This window comes from Buceros rhinoceros, unplaced genomic scaffold (assembly GCF_000710305.1).
Source record: "Buceros rhinoceros silvestris isolate BGI_N320 unplaced genomic scaffold, ASM71030v1 scaffold2915, whole genome shotgun sequence".
NCBI classification, from domain to species: domain Eukaryota; kingdom Metazoa; phylum Chordata; class Aves; order Bucerotiformes; family Bucerotidae; genus Buceros; species Buceros rhinoceros.
Window position 1 is genome coordinate 32,552 of NW_010413236.1, and position 18,055 is coordinate 50,606.

At 43.6% G+C, this 18,055-nt stretch overlaps 1 protein-coding gene across 1 annotated transcript in view; it reads left to right on the forward strand.

The window, feature by feature from the left end:
- The window catches only part of NT5C2 (5'-nucleotidase, cytosolic II), a 40,561-nt gene that overhangs the window by 12,825 nt on the left and 9,681 nt on the right, over positions 1 to 18,055 (forward strand). The window contains exons 3-6 of the mRNA XM_010136641.1: positions 14,684 to 14,801; positions 16,199 to 16,294; positions 17,592 to 17,683; positions 17,872 to 17,929. Of these exons, the coding sequence (XP_010134943.1) occupies positions 14,684 to 14,801; positions 16,199 to 16,294; positions 17,592 to 17,683; positions 17,872 to 17,929 (364 nt within the window). The remainder of the gene's footprint in view (positions 1 to 14,683; positions 14,802 to 16,198; positions 16,295 to 17,591; positions 17,684 to 17,871; positions 17,930 to 18,055) is intronic.

The window sequence follows — 18,055 nt, forward strand, 5'->3', positions numbered from 1 at the left end:
AGCAGGCAAAGTCAGTGCATTCAGGGGACTTGAGTGACAGGATGTGGTGCAGAAAAATAAATGGGATGTGGTCCGAGGAAAAAACTGGAAATCTGGATTGCTATGGGGTAAGCTGCTGTCCTGTGACTTCTTCCGTGGTACAACAGAGATAATGGTTGCAGATCATTTTACAAGTTGTGAGAATGTAATTAGATTGGAAAGCCTTTTGCAGATGAAAACCATTGTGCCTGATAAGTGCTATTTCCCTCTTTTTTCACTTGCCTGGGATACCAACCTACAAAATTACCTGTTTGTCATCTCATGTCTCAGAGTCATCTTTTCTTCTCCATGTGGGCTTTTGTTGTCTGACCATTATTTGCTATGTATAACTGTCGCACACAAGAAAAATTACTTATTAATTGCAGGGGCTTTAAAGGGTGATTATAATTACTAAGAGAGATTATAATTATTTAGTTGGATATGATGATGAAGAATCAGGACAAGTGAAGTATTACGCTAGAATGTTGTAATGCATTCATTTCACCCTGTCATGATTTCTGTCTGGGCACATTATCTTACACACGCTTTCACATGGACATACTACTGTCTAGATTAAAAAAGAAAAAACAATATCAAAAGCTAGTTTATCTGTAATCTCACCTCTGGAAATGGTATCTGCATACCAGATGGTGCATACTGAACAGAAGCTTTTAGGAGACTCTTCAAGACATGTAAATAGACCAAGGAAGAACAACGGAAGCATGTCCCAGTGTCATTAGCTCTTCATCTAATTTTCTGCATTGGTACTTTAAGATATTGCTAAATCACTTTTCTGTAAAGTTGTTTAAAAATATCCCAATCACAGTCTTCATATTCAATGATTGAAGGCAGACCCATTGAATACCCTGCCAAAAACTATATGCCATGTCTTTTCGCCACTCTCTGACATGAACTTTAACATCAGAAATAAACTGATGACATTGATCCCATAGCTGACAGTCATACACTTTGACATCTTAGAATAAGAATGATTATTTTGGAACACCTCGAATTACTTGTCTTACGAAGAGGAGGCTGTGGTATTAGTAAAAGAAAACATTTGTCAGTTCTCTCTTTCTTCTTCCTAAATCAGTGGCCATTGGTAGCACCAAAGTCTTCCTTAGGAGATGGTTCAGTACCAGAGAAGTCAGAATCATTTGACCTATTTTGAACTTTAGACGCTCGAGACAGTTTCGTTCTTGTACTCTATGAATTTAAGGACACAAACCTACTTAGAATAGCACTGTTTTCTGTGCAGAATAATCTAATTTTGGTAGAGATGTGGCATTTTCATTTCGAAGTATATTGTAGCAGTTACTCCACACATGCTACAGTGATCGTGTGTTCTACTACTGGCGTGCCTGAGAAAGGCAGCTTGCCAGCTGACAGCAGGTTTAGTATCATCGTGTTACATGCACATAAAATACGATTTCATGCATTGTTTTATAGGTTGGGGTTTTTTAGCCTTAATGAATTAAAGGACCAGTTAACTCAGAATTGAAAAAAGTCAAGGCTTTCTGATACAGCATTGCTGCAGTGATTCCGTTTGCTTTCAAGTCAAAATTAGGTTAAACTTTAAATTCTGGTTAATAACATCTATGTTCTCTCATTGTGTTTGTCTCATGCCTTGCATAGAGTTGAGAAATACTGTTGATGGGTGGGTTGGGCAAAGTCTTTTTGTCTTGAAGAAAAGACCCTGAAGGTTTTAGCATTCTCTTTTGAGAAATTATGGATGAATTTGTAGCCACTGTGATCACAGCTAGAATGAATTTGACTGCTGGGAGCTCAAAATAAAATGGAAGCAAATTGAAATAGCTCTCACAGGTTCTAGATTTCTTGTTTTCCCATCAAGGATTGCTGTTTTTATCCTCATGGGGCAAATAAGATCTCTTACATGTGTGGAAACTCCCAAGTCTCCCTAGGTTTATGGGCAGGATACACTAATACTAGAGGATCAGAAGTCTGTTGTATGTGAAGCTGACTGTCCCTTTCCCGTTCTGTCTGTTTAGTTTGCTCGTGTTAGTGAATCATAGTTCATAAAATAATGTTTCTTTTAAACTAGGTGTTATTGGGAGGAGAGTCAAAGGAGCGGGAAGAACAGCAGGGTTTGACTGTGGACTGTGTGCCTGGTTAAATAGTTGCTGCTTAAAATCTCGGAGGGCTTGATGCAAGCAAGAGTCATTAGCTGTTTCAGCCCTTGCTGTTAGTGGAGGTTAAGACAAGTTTCTGTGATGTTACGCAGCCATCACCCCAGCCACCCTTCACTCTCTGCTGCTGACCTTGCTGCCTGCCAGCCAGGGAGCAAGTCCCGGGCTGATTCCCCAGGGTTTCCTAGCTCCTTGGAAAGTGACGGCATTACACCACGGTCTGCAAATTCCCATGAAGGACTATGTTTGCTGACAGGGCAGAACTGAGAATTTTTTAAAATCCTGTTTAAATCCTTAAATTAGAGAGATTTTAGAGTCCTTTTGTAGTACATTCTTGTTTGCTAAATAGTAGCTTCTTTTATTATTTGAATGATTCACCTCTGCTTATTCATCTTGACTGGCTAGAAGACCAGTAGTCAGTAATAATTCTGGTCTGCCCTCCTGTTTTACTAGTGCTTTCAAAACTGCCCATGCTTTGGTAAAGAAAAATGTTGCATCTAATCCAAAAGATTCAGAGCCTTCTCTGTTTTGCATTTACTGCAAATTGCGGGAAGAAAGGTGAAGGTATGTCAGTAGAAAGTCTTGACTGCAACACTCGCCTGAGACTAGAAGGTGGTGAAACCCGATGGAAATGCAGCAGAGAGAGATTGGTTTCACACAATATTCATTTGGCTGCTTCCTTCTCAGTGTGAGCTACACTTGTAATTAGTAGGTCTGGATCCAAGTAATGCAGGAGGCCTTGGCATTACTAGGTCTTTAATGGGACAGGTTGCACAGTGAGGTGATGGATAGATGTCCCTTGACAGGAGGAGAGCTAAAGCAGTGGGGTTCTCAAACTGGCTGTAATTTCACACCAGGCCATTGACAGATGGAGAGGGAATTAGTAAGAATTACAAACTTAATTGTGCTTGAAAAGATTCCTCTGTGACTACCCTCCTCCTCTGAAAGTTATGGCCTCGTTGAAAGCTTTATCTTCTGTCTCCGAGGTAGATTAGATGCAGTATTAGTAGGCAGGATGCTTTCATTTGGAATGCTTTTCCTGTACTTAAATCACTGCTGCTTCCACATTCTTCAGAAATCAATAATAAGATTATCTGCATTTCAATAAAGAAAAGGGGAAATGAGGCTTGAAAAATACTGGGTTTATTGTGTGCAAATATAATTAATACAGCATAATCTGACTGGAATATAGCTTGTGTCCTAGAAACATTGCCAACTCAATGCCAAGATTTGGTGCACTACATAGGTTTTGTTGCAAAATTGTTTATGCCTTCAGCAGTACCATTTCCCTTCTCATCACGTGGAAAAAGACATAGGAAAACCAGCTTTAGTCTTTCCCAACTTACTCCAAAGTGCAACATGCATAAACAGGTTTTGCCCCTTCCTCAAGCAGGTGTTTGTGTCTAAGCCATCACTGCAGTTTGGAGAAGAAGGAAATTTTGCACACCCACATCTTATTTTTGAAATGTTTTTCTTTACTTGTTGACTCTGGAAAAGATACACTCAACCAGAACGTAGGATTGGCTTGTTGCTGCATGTCATGTGGGAGAAAAGGTGGCAGCTGAACTGAGAGTTGGTTCTTCCATGGATGAGGTATTCTTACTATAGCTGAGTTCTATCAGTTTTCTGTATTTCAGCTTCCACAGCTGAGAAAATGGGACTGATGAATTTGTACCTTGTATTAAAAAACTCAGGATTGCACAGATGAAAAACAAAGTATAAATGTGGGCGATTGAACTGAATACTTCAAAAAGCTACTGAGCTTGTAATGTAAGCTACTACAAAGAAATATTTGTTCTTCTGTTCAGATCCCGTTACTGCCTGTTTATGGTACTGGACTCAGTACTAATGTTCTAAAAAGGCTCTCCTGCTTACGTTGAAGGTTTGTCTTTAGTTTCATCATGTCATAAAGACCACAGGCTGTGAGGCTCTTTTGGGGAGATACTAAGCAGTTTTGCTTCTTTCTCACTTCACTGGATAATACAGTTATTTGCGTCATACAAAATTAGTATGTTGGCTAGAGAAAGGAATTGGTAGATGTGACAACAGTAGCCTTCAAACTGTCCTAGAAAAAAATGAGAGATGCCTTGACTATTGCACATCTGCTGTCTGCATTTTCACATTTGCACATTTCCAGTTTAACAAGTGCCGATTTTTCCAGATTTCAGAGGCTGGTTTAGCCATTAATGTTTTAAAGCTAAAGGCAGATGGGGAAGCTAAAATGTTCCTAGTGTGCTTTTGAGCTGGATTTTTTTTTCAAACACCAGTGCAGTGCTGGAGCGGCTGTTGTCCCTCCTCTCTTTGTATTGCTGCTCTTCAAAGTCTGACCATTTAAAGCTGTGTAATGAGCAAACCGAGGTCTGGAGCTGTGGGATCTCACATGCTGGCACTGGGAATGAGGAATGGAGAAGCATGTGTTGCTTGCTCCGTCCCAGTAAATCACTGACTGACAAACTGCTAATCTGCTGTCTGTGGATTCTTGAAGAATCAGAGTGTTAGACAGAAGCTGCTGAAAGAACAAGTCTTCACAGTGTACAGAAAGTTTCAAAAGCTGCAATATTCTGTTTTCTTGCCCTTACAAACATGAGAGTAACACCAAGCTGGGTCAGCAGGCTGTTAGTATACCAACGTCCAGTTCTTGTTGTTGCCAGATGGGTGAAAATATGGAGGTATTTTTCACTCTAATAGACACCCTTACCGAGTAATCTTAATACCACAACAGAAGTACTATTAAGTTGCAAATACCATTGTGATGACTGGAACAGCTTAGTCTGTAGGAGGATCCAAAGCTGAGAGTACCGAAGGCTTTAACTCTGAGATCACATGTCCTATTGCTTTGTCAATGCCATTATTTTAGCACACTACAGAAAAACTTACATATGTGACTTACTGACAGCATGGGCACTTGTGCTACATATAAGCCCAGGTGCACACTGTTAAATAAATGTGTAGATTTTGTATTTCTAGATGCTAGCAAATTATGTTTGAACATGAAGCCCATGCAACTATTTCTTCCCTGTTCAGAAGTCTTCATTGAAGAACTAAGCCCGTATTTTGGCACAGCAGTTTGTTTCCATGGAAATGCAGGGATATTTCCAGTATGGGATTATGACTCCCAGTGGGCTGTATCTGAGAGAGGTAAATTGTGAAGGCCACTTGTTAAGCACAAAAAAAGATTCTCTTGTGTCAGGGCAACCATAAAAAATTCCCATAAAAGAACAGGTGACTGTGTAGTCATATTTAAAATATTATTCCAGTGCAAAGGAATGTTATGCCAACTATTAAAATAGACGAACTGAAGTTTCCTTGAAATGCAGAGTCCATCTGAATTGCTTCTCTCAACATGCAAAATGTGACCTTGGTGCTGTTGTTATTACCTCAAGCCATGCATTTTTATTCAGCAGAAGAAATCTTTCCAACACTAAGCTCTGTTTTGCCAGCCTCTGAGGCATATCCAAACAACCCAAATCTTTGTTACATCGAAGGCAAACAAAGTGCAGCAGCAGAAGGCTAAAAATATCTGGAATTTACCAATGAGAACACTAATAAACCTGCTTTAGGGAGAATTAAAGCTTATGATGTTTGACAACACTTGATTTTAAAACAAGGAGAAATGCAGCATTAAAAACAACCTGTAGACCCAGCAATTCTGAGCCAAGCTGAACAATAATACTGTGTCAGTCCTTGAAGCAACAACAAATCCTGTCTTTACAGATCCTTTTAGCATGCAGAGTGGGAGAATAGGAGCTGATACAGTTCCAGGTTAGAGGTTTTAGAGCTGAAAGCTGTGCTGTGTGCTTGAGGATGTTTGCAGGAGGGTTAAAGGTAGGGAATTTTCCATTGCTCTTAGGCTGCAGAGTGGGTGCATAGCTGCTTCATGGGCACTGCTGCAGTTGGGGACTGCAGAGCCTCTGTGCTTCTTTATAGGTGTGTGCTGGTTTCCGCCCAGAACTCTGTATTTGGCATTCTTGGGAAAGGGTGCCTGGTTGCTGCTGAAGCTCAGATCCAAAAGATTCAACCCTTTGATGATTAATGACTCTTGCTTCATGTTACCAGATTTACAGTCAAAAACATCTGAGGCCGCAAGAGTCTTAGTGCAAGATCTGGGTATTCAAGCATAGCTGAGCAGCTTGTGTGTTAAGCATATGAAAGTATCTTGAGATGCACCTGGAAGTTTTGTCAAGGTCTTGTTTGCTGATCATTACAAATACATCATTTCTAGTGAAATAGAAAAGTACATTAAATATTGAAGTGTGCTTAAAGCTGAGCTTTGTCTTACTGCTCAGAACACTTCTGTGTTTGAAAAGTTTTCTGTGGATAAATGAAAATATGGCAACGGTTTCTTCTCATTTCAGATTGAAAAATTCAAAGACAAACATACTGTTGCTACCCATATTGTTTGTTTGGCACTATGAAAACTGAATTTAAATATAGGCTGGAATACTACAATTCTGCTCTGCATAATACCGTGCATTTTTATTTATGTTCTAGTGGTTAAAGTCAAAACCCAAGAGTCAAGAGGACTGAGGTCTCTTCTTGTCTGTTTTTCAACTTGCTTTGACCATAGACAGATCCTTTATGGTCACAGTTCAGCTGACTCCATAAACAAATGGCAAGTCAGTGATTCACTATGTTCCTAACTGAAAACATATGACTTGTCCCATGGGTTTCATTTGAGATTTCTTGCGGTTACAATTAGGCACGTTTACCACTTCATCGGTTTGTTTACAGGCACTGAGCTCCCAGGTCAGCACAGCACAAACGTGCACAACTCCCCATCGCCCTGCACACAGGGAAGCACATAGCAGGCACGTGTTTACATGGACAGAGGTGAACTGAAACCAGTGCTGCGTGCAACCCAAGCTTTAAACAGGAGTGTCCTTTTTTCCCTTCATGTCTGGCGAGGATGCTGAGAAGTGAAATGTGTGTAGCAACCGTGGCAGAAATTGAAGCAACACTTGATGGGTCTTTGGAAAGAGAAGCGCAAGGCAAGGGGAGCTGGAGGTTTGTGCTTACCCCTGCTCCTCAGATTTCCAAGCCAGCCGAGCATGTTTGTACAGAGGCTCCCGCAGTACAGGTACCTTTGCAGAGTTTCCACTCATGGAAAAGAAAATCCTGTGCCATGTTTCCAGTGCAAAATGACAGCACCCTGCCAGGCCATGCAAGCCACGACTGAGCCTGGGCTCTCATCAGAGCTGAGCAGTCCAACTCTGCTGTCAAAACTGAAGGGAAGTTAACACCCAGGTGTGAAACTTAAACATGACATTTTGGATTCCTTCCTGTGTAAGTAATGAATTATTTTAACATAGAGAGCATAGCTTGAAAGTTCACCGTTTCCCTTTTGTAATGTTTCAGTGACAGTGCCGGACAACTCCTCCCCTGGCTGAAAAGGCCCCATAGCACAGAAGCTGAAGTCATTAGTATTCTAGAGCATAAATGTGTTTCTCTTCTAATCACATACGAAAACGGGCATTGCCCTGTAATGGATTATGAGGATAGTAGATACCCTGAAAGGAGGGTCAGTATGTAGAGGTCAGATAGCATTCTTTACTATCTGGTTCCTTCTGGGGTTCCTCAGACCTCTGGCCCTACAGCTGAGACAAATTTTTGTCAGGCTATGGCAGTATGTGAAATGCCTGCCCAACACTCACTAGTATGTTTAATTGGTATTGATGCTTCAGTGGGGTTTATTTTTTAATTAAGTCCAGTGTCCCAAACACCTCCAGGACTGGGCACTCACTGTTGCCCCCTGGATTCTCAGCTGGGGTTGCAGAACAGGTGGTCAGAAGTGCCAGGGAATGAATATTTGGTGCTTGCATGAAATAGCCAGTAGTGTGGTTGGTCATGGAGGGGTGACTGTCACAGACATCCTGGCAGTAGCTGGCACCAAATGCCCGTCTTTGAGTCTGTGTGCAGAGAAGATGTTGACAGAATGGAGAGCTCTGGAGATACCTCTGTCCTTTTTTGGAATGCTACTGTAGGATCTCATTTGATAGACATTGTTGAGGCAGCAAATATATAGATATTAGTAGTATTATAGCGGATGGGGTGGTAAAAGGGGATCCTGGTCCTCAAGGCTTTAACTAACCACTTTTTATCAGCACAACATTGATATAAATGCTTTTCTAATACATACTTGCATTGTTTATTTGTGGTGCAATTCAGACTATGGATCAAAATTTAAAATGAGCAGCACTTTGATCCTGCTCTCTAAGACAGGTTTATTTAATTTCAGAAATGTATTTGCACAAGCTTATATATGTATGCTGTGCCTGAGATGTATATAAATCTGGATACTAGCTACCCACCTGTCTGTGTATGCTCCTAACATATATAAATCATGCCTGATTTGCATGCCTTACTCACTGGAGAATAAGCAGCAACTGAAATAACCTGTTTCTAGTTCTTTTACTTTCGTTTCCTCAAGACTTAACCAAGGTAACTGGGCTGCATTTACTGGGCTTCCGAGAAAAGGCTAACCCCTTGCATGAGCTGTCCACCTTTTGGCTTATCTTTGGTCTTTGTGTGACCTCTGGAGAACCCAGATAGCAGGTGAAATTTCTGAAGACTGAGTGTTAATGCTTTTTGCATTCCTTTGGAGGAGGTTATCACCTCCAGTTTGAGAAATACTGATCTTATCTGAACACCTCAAAGTCAAAAGCCGATTAGTTTTGTGTGCCAACCAAAGCAGTGAGGGTAGACTAAGGTGTTTCAATTCCCAAGAGACTCTCGGTGGTCAGGGCCGAGGATGGAGAGGTCTCTCAGTGGTGGTCTCAGCACCTGTGTGGGGAAGGAGTTGGGCTGGTATGTGCCCAGAGGATCAGAGCAGGCAGTGCACCAGCTGCAGAAAGCAGCTGCTCCCATGAAGTCCCCTGCCAGTGTGGGGTTGTTTCTAGGGGCACAGCATCTTTCCCTGAGCTGCTCTCGTCTTACAGCTGGAAGGGAAGGCATTTGTGGATCTGGCTGATGGAAAGGATGAAACTCGTCCAAGAGATCTTAGGACGTCATAGGAGAGCACACTGGCAAAAGAGAGTGACAGATGGGGAAAAACCAGAGGCAGGAGTTAATGAGTCATCAGGTCATCAATTAGCAGTCCTCGTCCTGCCTCTCTCCCCAGAGGAGCTGCTCACTTTCCGGCATTCTGTGGTTATTGCAGCATCCTCACCTTTCCTTCCTAAACCAAGGTGCTGGCAATGAGGAGCTGCTTCGAGTGGTGTGGGAAATCGGTGTGTAGTCACTCTTTTGAGTTCAGGCCTTTTACCAGCAGCAAATCCATAGTGGTCAGAAATGAAAAGGTGAGGCAGGACTGGCTTGCAGGTGTGCAGTCTGAGACAGCAAATACCTCTCACAAAATGTCTGAAGCAGCACAAAAAGGGTTGGTTATTGTAACTTTAGCACCTGCTTCTCACCTATGATCCATGACCAGCTTGTAAGAAGCACTGATATGCACTGGAAGAAACCACGTTACATCTTCATTGAGAAGCTGCCCTGCCTGAATGTGAAATCTTTGTGTGTGTGGAGGGGGAACAAGGAAAGAAATGGGCAGTCCTTGAAGAGCTTTCTCCTCCCCACAGCTTAAACAGAGCCGTCATATGCGTTGCAGCCTTCCCCAGCTATTCATTTTGAAATAAAATAGGCTTTAAACATGTATTTTCAGAGGAGCCTTCCAGGAGGTCCACATACTTCTGTGAGTCCTTTTCCCAACATCATTCCAGCTCATTCAGCTTTGCATTTAGAGCAAACTGGATCTCAGCGTTATTCCTGATTACTCTCTGGATACCTGTGGGTTGCAGAATAGGTCTGGTCTCCTCACTGTGTGTGCTCGCAAACCAGAGCACTGCAGTACGCTGCAGCACTATGTGCAGGTGTGGTACCAGTTTATCCCACAGTGCTGTGCACATAGAAGCCCAAGTGTAAGAGTGTTAAAGTATACACCTGAATTTAGACGTGCTACATCAGACTGACCCAGGGTGCGAGGCTCTCGCTGGGAGCACCTTCAGGTGTAGAGCAAAATTCTCTTCTCACATTCCCTGAGTAGCTCCTCACTCAGTCTCCTGAGATTCCTGTGCTGACATGTGCATGCATTTTGTGGTGTGAAATAAGCAAGTGCCCTGAAAGGAGTAATCTGTCACGACCAAGGAGTGGACAATAATGGCAAAGCCGCCAAAAGAACACGAGACCCTCTCTTGAATCAGTTGCTCTGTGTCTGAGAGAAACTCCAAGGGTTTGTGTTATGTAGGCAAAGTGCTTGTGGCTTATTCCTCCTAATTATCACTGAGCTCATGATCTAAGACTGCTTTGTGGATATGAGGACAGAATTTTGCCTGCAGGATGCACAATTGCCAACTGTGCCTCCTCTATAAATCAGTTTTAAGTGTATATAGAATAGCTGCCAGGCTGGCTTCTGCGCGTACCAGAGGACAGAGCTCCAGCAGATACAATCCCACATGGCACAGAGCTGTTGCAGTTTAAAAATCAGTCTGATTTTTTTCTTTAACAGGGGAGCCCAGTGTAACTCCGTCAAGACTGGAGTGACACTCTGAATCTGCATCTGCCTCATGTGAGTTAAAATCCTGGCAGCAGCATTTTGCATAGGCTGGAGCCTCTGTAGAGATAATTTTTTTTTTTTTTTTTTTTTTTTTTTGTTTTCCCAAGTAACACCACCTGCAGCAGTGTTTTGTAGAGACTGGAGCCTCTTTAGAGATAATTTTTTTTTTTTTTTTTTTTCCTTTTCAGGAAGGCTATAAAATTGTTACTGTATGTGTCTTGGCAGCAAAGGTAAAAACAACCACACATATGCATGAGAATTGCATACCTTACTGCACAACCCCTGCTCATTCCAGATCGGCTTCCCCCCTAGCACGTACTGTGTGAGGGATGCCCGCACTCATCAGAGACCCACAGGCTTGCAACGTTCACTCCCTAGGTACTGCTTTTTCCCTTTCAGTAGTATAATGTTAAGCCAAATGATGGTATTAAGGGGAGGCTGAAATGCTATCAACTGGTTCCTGGGTTTTTTAAAACCTTTGGTTGTTTTCTTTGCACCCCAGTTGCGTAATCCCCAAGCACAGGGTGCCAATTGCCCTGCACAACTGAAGCGGTTGCCTGTGTTGGAACAAGGATTATTAAAATGACACGGTCCTCTGGAGCCAGGGACTTGGCATGGTGACAGAGCCATAGCCATCAAGTAGTAAGAGAAGAAATCAGAGTAAGTTGTAGCATGAGCTTTGGTTTTACTGTCATGTCACCTGTGTTGGGTGAGGATGCTCTGAAAATGGGTTCATGGCTCTGCCTCTTCCTCTGTCACAGAGCTGGGGGTGCTTGAAGACTGGGCCTTTCTCTGGTTCAAAAGCTGAGCATGGGAGACACTGCATGTTAAAGAGCTGAATTAATGACACTGCCATGGCACACAGATTATCTCCAGCTGTGGTCTAGAACCAGGTCTAAGGGAGGGGGATGTTCTAGAAAAGTTGAAAACTACTTTTTCATCATGCAGCTGCAGAAAAAATACTGGTCTGTCCTCCCTGCTCTTTTTCCCCATGGATGCCTGAAGTGAGCAAGATGCAAGAGAGAGCAACCAGCCCTGACTGCAATAGCGAAATACATTTTTTCATCCGGTAATGCATATAACTGAGGCATCTTCCCCGAATGGGCTGCCGGAGTTGCAGCAGTGTTAGCCTCTTCGTGCTTGGTCGGAAGGAGGTGGATTGTTGTTTGCCCACAAACTCATGATACTGAAACAGGCATTCACACGACTTAGGAGGAAAGTCAGTGGGTTGTGGCTTGTACCAACAGACACAGCCTGTGCTGTGGTGTAGGGTGCTGCCAAGGGGGGGCTCAGTGAGCTCTCAGTCTGTTCCCAGCTCTGTGTCTAATTAAAGGAAAGTTTATCTCGAACAGTTAAGGATGATGGTAATTGGAGAATGTTCTTTGTCCCTTTCCAGGAGTCCAGTTTCCCCATGTCTTTTAGTTTGTTTGTCAGGGAGAAGGTTCTCATTTTCCAGATATTGTGCAGTGGCAAAAAAAGAGGGAAGGGACTTGAGGCATGAATGAGCTAGTAGTTTAGTGTTATTCAAAGAGAAGTCAAGGAAGCAAAATCTAGAGCTTGAGAGGTAAGGAGAATAACTGCCCTCCAAAAAGAAACATTCAGATTAATCCTGTTGCAGTACTGCCTCAGAGACTTGGAGTGATGAAGGCAGAGGTTGATACCTGTTCTTCATCCTTTTTTCTGTTGGTGCTTCAGCTTGTTTCCATAGACTCAGAGAGTTAAAAGGAGGTCTGTAGTGATGAATCTAAGAGAGGCAAATACAGAAAGGAACAAGTTGAGTGGGGGCATTGTGCGAGCAGCTGGCCACATGTCCCACCACGGCTGTTCTCTGGAGGAGTGTTAACATGATGCACAGGTTGTTTAACAAAAAGCCTTACAGTTTCCCTGGAAAGGTTCTGCTGGAGCTGTGGATGAACCGCTTCTGCTTGTTCAGAGTTGCCAGCATGCTCCTTGGGATTCTTTGTGTCTGGGCAGCATCAGCGTGGTTGGTGAGTTCAGAAAGAGCAGTGTTTCCTTGAAGAGATGGTTTGTTTGGGAGCGATGTTTTTATGGATAAGTTGGTAACGTGGTCAAATTCCAGGAAGCTAATGAGGAGGAGTGCAGCAGCTTCATGGACAGAGTGGGGGACTGGAGGCTGCTTCACGTAACGGGGAGCTTTGCAGCACTTTCACCTTCTGAGAGTACATGCAGGTGTGTTTATTACCATTTTCCCTGGGAAGCGCCTTTACTGTCCTGCATCAGAGAAATTCTTTTTTCCAGGTGATGCTCTGATGTCACTGTCACAATGTTGTTCATCACCTAACTGCCTTTTGCTCCTTCCAACTGTAGCTCATTCCCCAGAACTGCCTTGTCAGTCACTGCTTTCTTTCATTAGCTGTAGTTTTTGATTGCTTATTCCTATCTATAGCTCAATCAAGCCTTCCTTTCCTAGAGGACAGAGAAGACTACATGTGTTGAATGCTATATCATGTTGTTGATGTTTGCCATTGGTATAATAATGGTTGAAGATTTTGATTTTATTGATTTTAGTTATCTGTTTAAGAACATTTAAAGAACGTAAGCTTTGCTTATTGTGGTTTTGATGGTGTTAGTTTAATGGGGAAATTAACTGTTAGGATTCTGGTGCTTTTTAGATTATTAAGAGATACGGGAGCCCTCTGTCATGGTTACTGTGATCTGAATCTGTTGACAGTCTCGTTTCTTCTGTAGTCCTTGCCTTTTTACAATATATTATATATCTGTTTTCTCCTCTCAGAGTGAGCTTCTGTATTTCACAGTGTATATATGGTGGTGATTACTTGGGGAGTATAGACCACATATATTAATATATATTATGAAGCCCGCAGATCTCTTGTAGGAAAAGCAGTCTGTCTTCTAATGAGCTTACTGTGTAGCTTACACATTTTTGTATTTTATGCAGATAAATTTGACATAGTTGAGTTAAGTTGAGCCCATTGAACCCATGGTAACCCTCATTGAAGTCAAGGGTTGTATTTGATGTTGTTACATCTTATCACCGATTTAAGACAGCGATGTGCAGCAAATGTAAACACACTGTCAGAGAAACACAGTGATTTCCATCTGTCACGGAAAAACAGCAATTTCCTTTTAAATGTTTATTTAATTATCTGATTAAGCAGTAACATTTCCAGTACATGGGAAGGTCCTTTTCAGGAAGAAGACAGGCCTGATGGTAGGAATGACTTGGTTGAACGAGTCCGTTTCTTTTGCATTGAGCTAAGATGTGTGTCACGGGTGAGCAGCCCTCTGAAATGAGAGAGCAGTAAGCTTGCTTAAAAGAGTAGCGTTTTGAGGCACAAGGGTAATAGCTAGCAGATTTTTACAGTACTATGTGGTATTATTAACAAACAAATCATGTGTTAACTTGACAGCTCTACCTTCAAGCTAACTTAATCTGCAGCAAACATAAATTCCCCTGAGATGAAATCTGGAGACAGTACGAAGCTTTGGGATTGTATCCAGAGCTGAAACAGTAGCACAGCAGTGATGAATTTCAGACTTTCTAATGTTGAATACACGTGTTCCCAAAATTTATTAGTTTCTTCATCAGCTTTGTGAAAACACAGTAACCCAAAACCCAATCCGAGCAGGTGGAAGAGGGAGGAGCATTCCTGTATCTGCCTAAGGGGACTGCAGGGAGAGGAGCTGCAGTTTGAAATATGTTTTTCCTGACGCAGAGAGCTGTGATAGACTGATGGATATTTCGTCTGGTGCACTCTGCTGCTGAAACCTGAACCGTGGCTCCGCTCGGCTGCAGTCCTGGAGCATGAGCTAATTCCACCATGGCTCCGGGCTGGGGTACCCGAGGCAGCAAAGGGCAGGAGCGAAGAAGGGAATGTGTGATGTGGAGGAGGGAGGAGGGCGAACGGGTACATTACTTTTAATTGCCTTCTTGTTTAACCCCCTAGCTGTTTTCAAATTTTCTAACTGAAATCTCATCTTGGTACAGTGTATAAATCCCCTGAATACGAATCTCTTGGATTTGACCTGACCGTAGAAAGATTAGTTTCGATTGGATACCCTCATGAGCTGCTCAATTTTGTGTATGATCCTGCATTCCCTACCAGGTAAATGACTAACAGATACTGACCCAGCCTGCTCAAGGCCTTGAATATTTGTTCCGTAAAGTTCACAGGCGACACGTAAGGCCAGGTTTTCAGAGTTGTGCTTGTGAAGCCTGTGGCTGACTTCAGATCATGGGGAAGGGAGCAGACTGCTCCTGTATGTGGAGGGCCTTTGCACACGTGAATCCACGCCAGCAAAGCGGGACGTGCAAGAAAAGATGTCTGCTGGAAACATGGTCCAAAAATAACCTTTCAAAGCAAAGACAGCAGAGGCATGATTGGATGGGGAGTTAAATCAAAGTCAAGGGGAGAAGGAACCGTTACTGTCCATGCAGCTGCTAGAATGTCTGAGAACGTTTTTCTTTAATGATTTTAATTAATAGTGTGCTGGTGCATAAGATAACCTGAAAATTAAGCTGACAGTAAACAACAAAAGTGGGACCAATCCTGTTCACTTGTCTTGGTGAATCAAATGCTGAAAGCAAAGTTAATGGTGCAAAGTTACTGAATTCTTACATTTTGTCTTTTGGTAGCAGAGGTAAAAAGGGCACCGCTTGTTTTAAACAAGGCTTTTGATCTAACTCTGTGCCTTTAAATTATTTCCACTTGTGCCTTTGCTGGATTTTGCTTTATTCACTCCTTTGGAGCGTCTTTACAAAAGACTGGACCAGAGGGACCGTTGGCTTGTTCCAGTTTTCAGTCTCGCAGCCTTCTTCCTTCCCTCCTTTCAGCATGTTTTACACCAAAACTGATGCTGGGTGCGCCCATGCCTGTAACAAGACAGTAGCCCTTCACAAACCTGTGGTGAAGACTCCATTAAATCCACTGCCTTCATCGCAGGGAGGGGACAGAAGGGATGTCTCTGTGGGAAGGCTGTGTTCTCCAGATGCAAGCTACTAGATGAGTGACACAGAGTTTTGCTGGAGTTGGAACGTGGAATGTCCAAAGCATTTTGTGCAATAGTTACAAGCCCAGTCTGGCTCTGTCTGTGACAGAGCAGTGAAAAAGAGGGGCGAAATTCTTTTATCACGCTTTGCTCTTCCTTGCAGCCAAGCAGGGCTGCCAGGGCACCACAAGCACAGGTGTCAGATCTGTGACCCTGTGGAAGAGGCCCATGTCTTCCCTGGCACGTGCATAGCTAAGCCTCTGCCGGGCTAAACAGTTCCGCTTTCGAGTCGGTGGAGAGCAGACCAGCTGTACCTTTGACCTGGCAACGCAGGGCCCTTGTTGCTCACCTGCAGCCAGGTAAAAGGGACAGTAGGGACCCCATCTGCATAGTAACAGCAACTCTGTTCTGATGTCCCACCCCAAGTGAGCAAGCTGTTCTGGAAAGAACTGCTATTAAAATGATCTCTGCTTAATACACTTGCTTCTTATCTCTTAAATTGCTTTCTTAACAGAGGACTGGTGTTTGATACCCACTATGGGAACCTGTTGAAAGTTGATGCCTATGGGAACCTCCTAGTGTGTGCACATGGCTTTAATTTTCTCAGAGGGTGAGTGCAGACTCTTGGCTGTTCTTTTTGACTTAATACGCTCTTTTGTGTCACTGACCCTCAGGGCACCCATTGTATGAGGAGTCATGGGGACTACACTAACAACAGATGCTGTGTTGGTGTTCCTACAGTTCCAGGGCTGACTGGGAATGCACTGGGGACTGTGGGTCCCTTCCCACAGGGAAGGTTCGTGCCAGCACAGGCACGTCTGTAGTGTGCTGGGAAGAGAAGAAAGTGTGTTGTGGGAGGGGGTTGATGGGATAATCTAGGGGCTGTTCACGTGTCCTGGCACGATTTAACACCAGCAGCTTGTCTGTTAGGACAAAGTCCTTGTCTGAGGGCTGCTGGGAGCAGAAGGGACCTGTGCCCTGTGAGACTCTTAGCTCCATAGCCATTGCTACAGAGTTTGAGCTCCTCAGCTGGCTTGGGGAAGGAACAAACTTGCTCTACCCCTTTGTGTTTCTGACCTTTGAGGAGTGTCAGAAGTGAGGCATTGCATGCCATTTCCTGCAGCCTTCCCTGGCTGCTTGCATTTCTCACAGAAGGTGCTTTAGGAAGCAGAGGGGACCACAGTACTACATGCTTGATAGATCCCAGTAAATCCCTCCATATTCCTGCTGTGCAGGTGGATGGAGGGCTGGAAGGCAGGCACAGACCAGCTGAGGGCTCCAAGGTGACAAGCCTTGTCACTGCAGGCCTGTAAGTCCTTACATCAGGAAGCCAACATTTAGAAAAAGCCCGTATATGTGCACTCAGGTTTCAGTTTGAGTCAGAGGTGATCATCAGAAGCTCCAGAAATTAAGGAAACCAGAATAATTAAATGGCTTCAGTCATTGCCACCCTGCTGATTAATTGCAGAGGGCCCCAGGCAAGCCTCCGGCAGCACAGCCCTGACTCCCCTCCCCTGCTGAAAGCTGCTCGGGGGAGTGTAGAGCAACACGTGGAAAGTGGGAGAAAGTTTAAGATAAGCAAACAATGAAAGTGCAGATGATTTAAGGCATCCTTATAGCCAGTAGCATGAGGCTTAAGGTCGAGTGGTGGACTCTCGACCACTGCGTTTCCCCGTGCGGGCTCTGCTCAGTTTGCTGACTCTGCGGTGAGGGCTTTGTTCCCAAGCCAGCGGGTGAAGGGAACGCCGTGATGCGGTTCTGCCGCTGCGCTGCTAGTGCGCGTGGGAAAGCTGGGTGTTGATTAAAGTACAGCAGACTCCAGTTAACGGACCCCGCCACACCAATATTTTGCAGGTCAGCATGTTTTATCCTCATTATTTTTTCTTCTCTACCTTATCTGTTCCCAGGCCTGAAACACGGGATCAATATCCAAATAAATTTATCCAGAGGGATGACACAGATAGGTTTTACATTCTGAACACTTTATTCAATCTACCAGGTGAGTCTGAAGTGAGCCAACACAGGCCTGTGTCTGTGCCTTTGAAGTGAGTAAAGCTTTCCTAATGTCGTACTCTACTTACCTGTTTATTTTTCTACATGACCTTCCTTCTTTTGGGCACAGGGCCTAAAGGTAGCTGGTCATACGATGTTATCCTTGTTCTAAAATCTCGCTTTGTTGCTTTACAGAGACCTACCTATTGGCTTGCCTAGTGGACTTCTTTACTAACTGTGACCGGTACACGAGGTATGTGTTCCCTCCAGTTCGAGGTGATGATGGTACAGAAGGTTGTTATTGTAAGGAGCATTACAGCACAGATGGAGCTGTTCTTAAAATCAGTGGAGGCCCTTCAAGGGATTTCAGTGGGAAAGA